An 11,968-nucleotide genomic window follows, 5' to 3' on the forward strand; every position below is an offset into this window, starting at 1 on the left:
ACAACTTTTGGTCTTCAACCCAGGCATTTTAGACTTTCTGAGGTTCTTCTTGAAAGCATGCAAGACTATTTTAACACATTCTATAATGCATGAAAGACTTTCTGAATTAGAATCCACAGGACTTCTTTGACAGATTTTAGAATGTTCGATATTTGGGCAAACGCCCTTTTGAGGTTGCTCTCGAATGCCTGAAAGACTGTTTGAACCCCTTCTACAATGCGCAAGATTTTTCTTTCACGTCCTAGTGAAGACTCTACAGTGGTTCTTGAATGCATGGAATACTTTTTGAAGTCTTTCTTGAATCCACAGGATTTCTTTGACAAGTTTTCATGACAAGGATGACAAGGTCTTCTTTAAGACATTCTGGAATGGACAAAATACTTTGAGGTTGTTCTTGAATGCATGCAGGTTCTTAAAGCATTCTAGAACGTACAGAAGTTCTCTGAAACATTTTAGAATTTCAAGATCTTTTTATAACATTTTACAATGGACATAGGACTTGGTGAGGTTGGTCTTGAATGCATGAAAGACTGCTTAAACTTTTTCTAGAATGCACAAGTCTTCAACCCAGGCGTTTTAAAATGTATCAAGTTCTGAAAGCATGAATCCTGTTTTAACATGTTCTACTGTAGAATGCAGGAAAAAAGACGATGTGGAAGCATGAAAAAATTCCTATAAGACCGCCTCAAGACGAGCACGCACAAAAGATTTTTTGACGCAGTTAGACATTATCCGGAATCCTTTTTGTTTACATCATCCATAAAATCTCAAGTCAAATCTCTCCGTCCATCTTTTGAATGTTATTGTTCCTGCAATGAAACAAAGTTCTCCTAACTCACCTGAGAGCTCTTAAATAAAAGCCTTACACTTAAAACACTTACGCAACCTTTCTGAGATCAGTGGGATTGTAGGAGTGCAGGTGACGTCTGAATGCAGGTTCACCTACTCGCTCTTCAGGTTTACAGGAAGGACTGGGCCGAGTGACGTGTTTGTTTGTGTGTGTAGGTAGAGGTGGTGGTGGTGTATTCATTCTTTTAATTAACGTAGTTTACTAAGGCGAGATTGAAGTCTGTGGTATGCTGAACAACTTGAAAAGCCTCCCTGCGCGAACAATGATCGCTATTCATGTGGGCCTTGTATTCCTCAAAGCTTCGCTCTTCCTGTTCGAGCTGTTGAGAAGATCTGGATTTGAACTTCACGTACGTCTTTACTAATACTTTTATAATATAAGAGAGATGGTTATAATTTGTGTATTCAAGTTCATCTGAAACATAGAACGTAAGCTTTTTGCTGTTTGATTTGCAGACTGAGATTGTCCATTGTTTTGTTAGCGTTTTGATGTTTCAGCGTTTTTGTTGGTGCTTGTTTGTTCGTTGTTTAAAAGGCCAGGGTTGTACAGTAGCTTTCGGATAATCACATTCAAACTTCTAGTGGGAATCAATGGGATCCACAGGTCTGTGTTTAAGAATATCAAATAAAACTGTATAAACTGTTTTTAGGGTCAAGAAGTTTTTTTTTTGTTTTTTTTCATTTGTTTTTTTAACTTGCATTTTTTAACTTCTCAACCCAAAACAAGAGTCAGCTTACAAAACATTCTCACATTCATTTTGCCTTTCTTTATTTGTTTTACTGACACTGTCAGACCTTTGTAACACACTCTTAGCTACAACATGTGTTGCTAGGGTGGTTCCCTTAATCAAGTGTACGCCTTTTAGATGGTTTTTAAATATCTTTTACCTAGAGCGTGCCTGTAGTTCGCCATGAAAGCTTTACATTAAACATTTATTCATTCAATATGCTTGAGCAACATTTCCAGGAATGGTATGCTTGCTAAAGGTACAGTATGGGCATCTTTACGGGTTAGAATGCATACGATTGTATTGAAAACTATTCTTCTTGTGTTGTTAGAGTTTCTTCCAGGTGTATTTACAGTATATCTGAGTCTTTAACATTCGACTGTGTGTCTATGTTCAGGTCAGTACGAGTGCGACTGTTCAACGAATCAAACATGTGCTCTGATGTTTTTCAAATTTTCATATATCATATGAAATTTATTCATACATCTTGAATAGCGGAGCGCTAAAAGGACAGATACCTGGACATGACGGATGTATCTGTGCATCACAATTTGATTAGATTTTTATTCAGTAATTCAGTAACACTTTTGTTTATTATCTCTCAACCAGATATATTTCTTACAACTGTATATTTTTTTATCTAATACGCATTTAATTGCTGTGTATCATGTGTTGTTGATTGTTTGTAAACAATAAGCTTTTTTCCCTTTTTTCTGCCCCACACTTGAGTCCAGCAGGTGGCGTTATTGCACCTACCGCCCATAAACCCAAAAGAAGAAGAAAGCGATACTCTTGTAAAATGCTAGTATTTGAGGAATACGTAATTGGTCTGTATTTTTTTATCTAAATAATTTTGATAAATAATTTTGAGTCAGATGGAACAGTGGTGTAGTGGTTAGCACTTTTGCCTTGCACCTTCAGGGTCCAGGTTCGATTCCCATCTCTGTGTGCATGGAGTTTGCATGTTTTCCCTGTGCTTGGTGAGTTTCCTCTCACAGTCCAAAGATGTGCAGATTAGGCTTATTGCTGTTCCCAATTTACCCGTAGTGTGTTAATGATTGTGTGATGGATTAGCACCCTGTCCAGGGTGTACCCCGCCCCGTGCCCTAAGTCTCCTGGGATAGGCTTCACCGGCCGTGACCCTCAACCCAGAATAAAGCGGTATAAGCGATGAGTGAGTGAGAACTGTAAGTCGGTTCGATTTAAATGCCACATGATGTGATAAAAATATGGGTTGGACTAGTTTGAAGGTTCCTAGGTCCAAACCCCTTTACTACCACTGATGGGTCACATGTGTAATGAGATAAATGTACTGTAAGTGGCTCTGGAGAATCTAAATGTCTGCTAAATGACATAAATGTGATTGTAGCAGCAGAAAACCTACAGTACATAAACAAGTTTGGTATGAGGTGTTGGTGGCTAAGTTGGAGGCTTCTCACCAGCCCGGGTTCAGTTCCCAGACAATGTCCTAACCAGCAACACAGTTGCAGAGCATTCTTATATCTGGTCCCAAGCCAAGACATAAACGAGATGGTTGAAGAAGGGCACGAGGGGCATCTGTTGTTAAAGCTGTGTTAAATTAAGATGTGATGGTCCGCTGTAGCAACCACCTTAACAGAAGCACAGGAAAGAAAGCAACAGCAACAACAACCCACATTTTGTGTCAATGTATCACCGGGTAAAAACCTAAAACCATGCACTCGCATTATTGCTTCATCCGTGATCATAATTACACAGTGGGTGAAATTAACTAGGTAATATCTAATGGCTATAGAACTTGTAGTATAACATCTTGCAGTGGGGAGCGCCACCCCATGGTGCACCACCCCATTCTGATCTTATTGTGTGTGTGTGCGTTGTTCGACCAACATTTTCCAGGACGGCTGCTGGGACAATGCAAACCTCATGAATGGCATCCAAGAACTCCAGATCTCACTCCATGTAATTTTTTATTTTTATTTTTATTTTTTTTCCTGTGGGGCTTCGCGAAGAAGTAGGTATACAGGACAAAGCCTCGCATACTGGAGGACTTGGAGGTATCAATTCAGGAGGTTCTCAACTTGATCCCAATCGAGTTCCTTAAAAAGACCGAGTGTCCCATCGCCGGCCGTTTGAGGAAACTGATTGACTGATCGTTTCAGGGGGTAAAATGTTTCAGTAACTCTTTGATCCTACAGGGGGCACACCAAAATATTCATCCATTGGAAGGCAGCACATACTGTAAGTTGTAAGAAAATCCAGAAAAAAATTGGATATTTATAAAAATGATACTTATAGCATTTTAATACATATCAAATCAGCTCCTGGGTATCGTGATAATATGGTATCGGCGGGTCCCTGGTGATTTCCAGTCCCTAATTTAAGTGCTATCATAGTACACAATCACTTCTTCCTTGAACTCCAGACAGTTAGATCCTTAGAACAGAAACTGATGAGAATTTAGAAACCTTATTTTACTCAGTCTTTTGCATATGTTTTTTTTTTTTCTTTCCTGCTTATTTTAGGGTGTGGTCTGCAACATGGCATAGAGCTGCCTAAAGTGCTGAACATTTTAATTGTATAACTCCAATAAAAGGTGCAGTCATGCAAACGCTAAAACGGACCAAGCATGAAAACACCCTCGTGAACTTTTCAGGTCTAGGGTGTGACTTACTTCTGTGCTGGTTTCGCAACCGCAGGAGCGCGTGTCATTTCTCAACCCGAGCACATTAACAACCGCTGATCACTGTTTGCATACGCTCTGAAACGCTCGTATACCATGATATATAGTCCTGATATCAGTGTCTTTCTGTGCTTTTCCCCCCAGCAGTGTGGCGTCTTCGCTCCCTAAAGCCGACGCTCCCTGAAGCCTCCGCTTGATTCTTTGCCTCAGCGCCACGCGTGCGATGCCGGTGCGCGACTCCCGGCCATGTGACTCTGCGTCAGGATCATCACCAAGCGTGAACAGTGCAGGCAGCTCTAACAGCGTGATCGGCATCAACTCAGGCTACGTGAGTATTGGTCGTTATAGTCTCGTTAACTGTGTTTTTAGTTTTTAACAAGTGTTTGACCCAGACCTCGAGGCGACGCAACACGGAAAACGGGGAAAAAAGGATGGGAGCTTATGAGTTTGTATAATTTTAAAAAATTTAAATATGAGTAATTTTAAGCAGAAAAAAGTTGAAAAATTTATAGACAACGTTAAGACAAAAGTTATGGCACCCTATAGACAGTTTCGTTCAGTCAGATACTTTGAGCTATTTCTGTGCCTTACCTTTTATGGAGTTTTGTGGACGGTACTAATTCAGCTGTGATGTTGCAATGCTTATTAATTTATACCCGAAGTTCTGTTTTGTATCTTTACAAGATTTAGACAAAATCTTTTTCGTCACGCTGATGACGCATGATGTGCTCATGTTTAGTATTTTAGTGGCAGAGGACGCAACCTCACAGGACAGTTTTGCCCAAAACAACGTGCTTCACGTAACGACCGGGGCAATAACCTTGAGCCCTGGAGAGTACATCGTTCAGGGAACCAATGTTCAAAACAGTGTCTCGAGTGCTGAGAGCAGGAACAGTCCAACTCGCTTTGGTTTTGGTTTGCACCAGAAAGGAAGTTACGAGATGGTGATACAAACACTGGGTTAGTTTGTCTATTCATGGGACAGATAAGAAAGACAAATATCAGTCTTTTTGATTCACTGCTCGTTTTTTACTGCCGTGCCGTAGAACAACAACAGCATTCAGAGATCCAAGTCCTCCTAGCACATACGCCTGGAAAACATTTCCAGAGAAGGCTTTGAAAAAAAAAAATTAACAAATGATTAATTACATGCTTGCAAGTTTGACATCATGAAAGAAGCCCAAACAACAGCAAAAAAGAAAGGGGGGAAAAAAGAAAACAAACATTAGTTTTAAGTTAAACTTTTTTTTTTTTATTGCTTTCTAAGAAGTGTTCCGACTTTACTGTTACGTAAGAGGTCTTGACCTTTGGAGGCTGTTTTCACGGCGCCCATGGGTAAATTATTCCGCTTCAGGTTTTACACAATAGGTACTTATTTTTAGTTGCACAGGAATTTAAAAAAAAGGATGTTTGGTTTTTAGGTGGTTCAATTAGTACAGCGAAAACATGACAAAACTATAACTTGAATAACAGTGCACGAATACAAAGTACACTTTGTTATGACAAAAACAGGTAAATCATTGCAAAAAATGGGCAAAATAAACATGTTTGATGTGCAATTCTTGAAATGCCCTCATCACAGCGCTGTGAAATTGTTCATTCTAAAATAGAAATCAGCACGTGCTAGTAAATATCCTTAAAGTTTGTTGATGCATAAAGTATGCAGTGTCTGCACACCCTCCGGGTCTGGCCGAGACATTTTGGCTGGTGATGTGCGACACTCGTCTCTGAAAGCATTTCTTCACGTAGCACTGATTCTGAAAAAACTCCCTACAATTGTGACTTGTAAATGTTTTCATTGAGAAGGCTATATCATGTTAATACACAGCAGCCTGAAGTTTAAGCATACACTACTTTCTTGTCTGTTCTGATAGAGTAACAACATGATGGAGCATCTGTCTTCTGAGGAGCGAGAATGTCTCATGTTCCTGGAGGAAACCATTGAGTCTTTGGAAACGGAGAACTACGGCGGCGTGTCAAACGGTGGACCGGCCCGTCCGTCTCAATATCAGAACAATAAGATGGCTCACCTTAACTCTGTTAGGCCAGTTAAGCCAGAGGGTGAGTACGCAAGGCCGAAGATGTCAACGTCTGGAAAGAACATCAGGACGTAACAATGGAAACATTCCTTATTTTTGCTAATGAATCCATAAGGGTTTACTTGTGTCTTAGTTCCATCTTAGACCTTAGTTTATCATAAATTGAATAGTTTGGTGTAAAATGGAAAAGCCATAAAGCAAAGTGTGTAAAGAAGAATCCACAAGGTAACTGGCTGTTGTAAAAAAAAAATTATAATGGTTACACAACACTTCCAGAAACTCAAAGTCAAAATGCAAAGTCCTTCTGCGGCTGTAGGAGAGCAGAAATTCTTCTATTTATAAGATTAAAAACCATATTATGCTTTATGCAGAGCCCAACTAGTCTACTACTATCATTGTTTTGTTCATGTCATCACATTCCTCTCTTTTTTTTTTCTCTCCATTTGTTTGTCTTTTAGAGCTATCAGTCCATGAGGATCCCAATAAAGTTCTTGGAAAAGATCATAAACCACACAAATTGCTTGTTCCAACTCCACTAGTTTTAGCCAATGGCAATGCTAAATTACTAAAAAAATCAGATTTCTCCACTATTGAACCAAAGCCAGCTATACAGATTAGCACACCTAAATCCCCTGCCATAAACTCTCTTGGAAGTCCTGGGAGACACGAACCAAATCCTTACGCCTCCAGTCAGCTGACTGACTTGCCACCTTCGTTTATTCCCGAGCCTCCAGTCAAACACGGTGCTACAGCCAAAGACATCTCTCCTAAGATATATCTTGATCCAAAGACAGGCCAAAAGCCCAAGAGCCTTTCACCAGATTTGCAAATGGAGCTGCTTCCTCCTCCCTCAGACTTTATGGATGAGCCAGTACTCCTTCCACCAGTACACACCCTGCCCTCGGGACAAAGCCAAACTCAAACACGAATCTCTGCGCAACCTACATCCCAATTGCCTCTAACACCACCGCCTGCACAGTTATCCCCAAATGAACTGGACAATTTACGTAAAAAGGCATCTCAGAAAAAAGCTCCTGAAAAAGTCCTATTAGGTCTCCCAAATTCTTCAAATTTTGGCGAAGATACCACTGTAGTGGACTCCGGAGAACCTAAAAGCCCACCAGTTGTGGCCCCCAAACCCAAAAAACTGCCTTCTAGCATTGTTTTAAAAAACCACAAAGAACCCACACCGGTTCATTCCCTTGTTTCGCCTGGTGATCGTATGATAGTCAACCAACAGAAGGTTCACCTGGAAGCCCTGAAGAAACTTGGCTTGCTGAAGGGTGATGAGACCAACAGTCAACCACACAAGGCCTCCTCACCTCCGACATCCTTTAACACAAGTCCTTCTGCAGCATCATATTCTGCAGAACTTACTGCTAATCCTGTGCTTGTGCATGCTGACCACCATGGAGTAGCTGAGGCACAAGGAAAAACTAATTTTACATTTCCAAGCATACTTCCTGAAAAAGAAAGTGAAAACCTGTTGATCACAAGGACACAGAGTTCAAAGCCTTTTGAAATGAAATCCGCGTCCTTGGAACGATCGGGTGTAGGTCTAAAAAGCCTTACGCTCGAGAAGCACTCACAGTTAACAAGCCAGGAACAGAGTCCCGAGAATGAGCCAGTTTCACTAGGACATCTGAGAAATACCCGACCTCGACCTTCTTCTGCAGGTAACTGGAAGGACCTTAATATTGACCCGATACCTCCTGAATCGACCAGACAACCCGACCTCAGGAGATCTCTGCCCGTGCCTGTTCCATTACCAACGCAGCCAAAAGTCGAGCCACCAAAGTCTCTTCGATCACATGGCATCAGCGTAGTTATCTCCCCACAGAGTAACAACGACGCGGACCGCAAGCAGGCTCTGAAGAGATTGGGACTGATCAAAAACTAAGGTTAAAATGGTTTCACAGAAGACTTTCTGGTCAATATGGTGCCCCAAAGCAGGAGTGCTGATTCAGGATGAGTCTTTTTTTTTTTATTATTATTATTAATCATTAGACTGGAATGGGGAGGCAGTACTTTAGAAACAAGGTTTCCAATCTTGGTCTTGGAGAACTCTCTGTCCTGCTGCTGTGGAGGACAGGGGGATCTCCAGGATGAGGGTCTCCAGGCTTAGCTTGTCCTGTAAAATGGAATTACAGATTAGCTGTAAAGAAGAATCCACAAATGAACTACGTAATTCATATACATCCATATTTGTATGTATACTGGGCATTTAGGAAAGGAGCAACAAGAGATTCTCTGCATTTTTTGGCATTCTGGTTCTTTTTTTTTTTCTTTTTTTACTTTGGTGGATAAGTGTAATATTTAGCAAATATAGACATTTAGACATTAATTGTGGAGAAATTGTGATTCTATTATTGTGTCTGCTGCTATATTGTTTTAGCTGAAGGATTTGTTTGGAAAAGTGAAGGATGGTTAGAAATATCTTTACTGACAGGCATAGTTATAGGTGCTGCCATTAGTGGACATTACTTACTCTTCTAGTAAGCAAGTTTCCCTACTCGTTTTTTCTTTTTTTTTTTTAGAAAGCTCATAATTATTTAATATAAGAGCATTTGACACTAAAGGTCAGTCTGTATATTGCTCAGGAATGATATCCAAACAGTCCTTAATTGTCCTGCAAGCCTTGTCTCAAGTATACACCTATTCTCTGTTGACCAGCACTTTATTATGCATGTACGAAAAAAAGAAATATTCTAAACTTTCTACTAATAAACTTCTTTTTCTTGATTGCATTACCAATCCTCCTCATCAGAGCTAAAATTTCAAGAAGCGGTATGGTTTTTTGTTCGCACACAACACACAATAGGAATTCTGATGTCATGTAGGACCAGTTCGTTGCCATAAACACAAGACAAACCTGATTTAAAGTCATCCATGAGTGCCAGTACAGACAAGGGCAGGGATCAGGGTGTGAATTCTTTACGTAAGTATCTCAGGACTGTTCTAGCAGTGACTCATAGGCCAAGCCTTTATGTCCTTCTAAAAAAAAAAAAAAGGAAAAATGCCGATCCATGTTTTTCATTTCAACACAGTTGTGACATATTCTGGTTTTTTTTTACAGCTTCATCAGGTTGCACTCTTATCCTGGAGGAACCGGTCAGACCTGATTCGAGGCACCAGGTCTTTATGGCGTAAAGTCAGTGTTCTGTAACACTACCCCTATCACCTTGTAGTTCCCGTTGCTGTTTTACCCCGTATTCAAGACATCTGACCTTCCTCATGCAGTTATTTAAATGATGTCACAGTTAACGAATAAACTTGACATAAAACCTCTTATTTTAAGGCTTAATTGCTTTTCTTCTGTAGAAATATATTCTGCTTTTCTTGCTCTCACCCCAACTTGGTGTACCACTACAACAACACAAAATTACAAATTTGATCGCTTATATCAGGATTTTGTTGTTTTGCTCAAGTAACTGTTGACTGCTCTTTAGATTCCTGCTAAACGTTTGGACTTAATTCAAGTTATTTAAAAGAAACTGTACGGTGATTGCCCTTCAGTGCTACGTACTGTACACTGTACCCATGCTTCCACAGAGCTCTAGTGTCCTCTAGTGGATTTGTAAGTGCAACACTAGTGAGTCTGCTTTCTCTGGTGCGCGGGTGTGAAGATAAAAATCATTTCGAGGCCTAATTAGTATTTTTGTGAGTCCCTGGAGGGCAGTATTCAAAGTCTACTGTATATACAGTACATGAATCCTAACAAAAGTTTAGACACACCTTTTAATTCCATGGTCTTTCCTCATTTTTATTTATTTATGCTTCCAAATACACAATAATCCCCATTTGAACAGTTAATATTGAGATGTACAGTATCTGCCACTTATGCTCTCCTTCATAACGGCTCTAATCCGAGGTGCTGGTTGTTAATTGGGTATTTCTGAGGCTGGTGACTCTAAATAAACGTCTCCTCTGCAGCAGAGGTAAGTTTAGGTCTTGCTTTTCTGGGAAGGTCTTCATGAGAGACCGTTTCATCATGGAGCTTAATGGGTTTTACAAATGCAAATTGACAAACTGTTCTTGCAAGAACTGTTCCAGAAAGGCTGACATTTATGTCTAAAAATGACAACTAAATAATGTAGTTGTTGTTGTTGTTGTTGTTGTTTCTGTTTAATGGCCTAATGCCATTTATGTTATTTCATAATTTTGAAATTTCCAGTTTAATTCTAAAATGTGGAAAATAAATCACAAAAAGGAAAAATATTAAAGTAATAGGTGAATTTGAATTTTTTACTGGTTCTGTAGATTAGGGTTTGTCTTATGGTGGCGTAGTGATTAACACTGTCGCCTTGCACAGGGCCGAGGGTTCGATTCCCTCCCCATGGAGTGCATGTTTTCCCCGTGTTTGTTGGGTTTTCTCTGGGTACTCCGGTTTCCTCCCACAGTCCAAAGACATGCAGATTAGGCTAATTGGTGTCCCCAAATTGCCCGTGGTGTTCATGTGTGCCCTTTAATGTTTAGGCATCCTGTCCACGGTGTAACCTGTCTCATGCCTAAAGTCTTTTGGACCCTTTCGAAACCGGGTCTTCCATATGCCGGGAGAGAAATCTACGACTTAGCCACCAACACTCCTGAGGTGTGTTAATTATGTCACTTTTATATGTAATAGTATAGTATAGTATAGTATACAGTAGTATAGTATAGTATAGTATAGTATACAGTAGTATAGTATAGTATAGTAATGTACTGTATGTAATAGTGACATAACACATCTTGACATAAATCCGTGTGCCACCCATGATTTTGGTGATCATGATGAATGTGTTTGATGCTGATTCTTGTCATCTCTTCAGGAAAAGGAAGTGACAAGTTTGGCTGTGAGGTTTCATTACAACATGCGGGTGCTCTGAGCCCACACAAGAGGACTGGGATGATGAGTAACTCCAGTGGCCTGCTGATTCGGTTTATGTCTCACAGCTGGTCCTTCCAGCTCCTCAGCGTGAGGTCTCTTGCGCACAAACAATAACCACAATAACACTTGTGGTTGACCGGCAATCTCCTTAATATCTCCCGCCTGGGGTCTGCACTAATGACTAAACAGCAGGTCGGATATTTGCGGGCTTTGTGCTGCAACTGGAGACAGTTCAGATACTTATTTCATTATTTTATTTCCTTTGTTTGTTCATTTCAGGATTTTTGTTGCCATTTTAGAACCTCAAAGCTTTACTTTGCTCATAGGTTTAAGTTTAAACAACTTCTGAGATGAAACAAGAGACTGCGTGAGTGCATGTCACTCGCTGAGAATGTTGAATGTGGGATTTTTTTTTTTCCTCTGAAATGAGTAATATCTGAAATATTATCAAATTCTAAATACGGTAATCCATATAAAATGAAGAAAGTTAACTCTGAGGACGTTATAGCAGCTGTAGTTTTTTCCCTTCTAAGACTTCTAAGACATTTGTATGAAATTCATCTGACTAATTCTTGTTTATTCTGAGTTTTTTGAGTTTCTTACTCAATTTTTGCCAAATAGTTTGGAATACCACAGTACGCTTCAGCACTTCGTGCATACTTGTACTTGTTTTAAGTGAATATTTTACACCAGTTCTGGTGTAAATAGTGGACAAAAATACAAAATTAGGAATTAAACAATACAATATTTGTTGTTAAATCCTATTTCCCCTTATTAAACTCCATGATGTGGCAAAGCTAAAAGTTTGTTTGCAGGCTAACTT

General features: G+C 39.9%; 1 protein-coding gene across 2 annotated transcripts; it reads left to right on the forward strand.

The window, feature by feature from the left end:
- The first annotated feature begins 1,096 nt into the window (after window positions 1-1,096).
- LOC128510550 (specifically androgen-regulated gene protein) lies at window positions 1,097-8,791 on the forward strand. 2 transcript variants are annotated; one of them, XM_053482922.1, is made up of 4 exons: window positions 1,097-1,199; window positions 4,387-4,567; window positions 6,114-6,300; window positions 6,737-8,791. In XM_053482922.1, exons 2-4 carry the CDS (start codon window positions 4,463-4,465, stop codon window positions 8,176-8,178), a joined length of 1,734 nt encoding a protein of 577 aa, XP_053338897.1. In that variant the 5' UTR covers window positions 1,097-1,199; window positions 4,387-4,462; the 3' UTR covers window positions 8,179-8,791. The 2 variants fall into 2 exon arrangements, with proteins under 2 accessions (XP_053338897.1, XP_053338898.1); XM_053482923.1 differs by having other exon boundaries at window positions 1,099-1,199; window positions 4,384-4,567.
- The last annotated feature ends 3,177 nt before the right edge of the window (window positions 8,792-11,968 follow it).

This window comes from Clarias gariepinus, chromosome 22 (genome assembly GCF_024256425.1).
Source record: "Clarias gariepinus isolate MV-2021 ecotype Netherlands chromosome 22, CGAR_prim_01v2, whole genome shotgun sequence".
NCBI classification, from domain to species: domain Eukaryota; kingdom Metazoa; phylum Chordata; class Actinopteri; order Siluriformes; family Clariidae; genus Clarias; species Clarias gariepinus.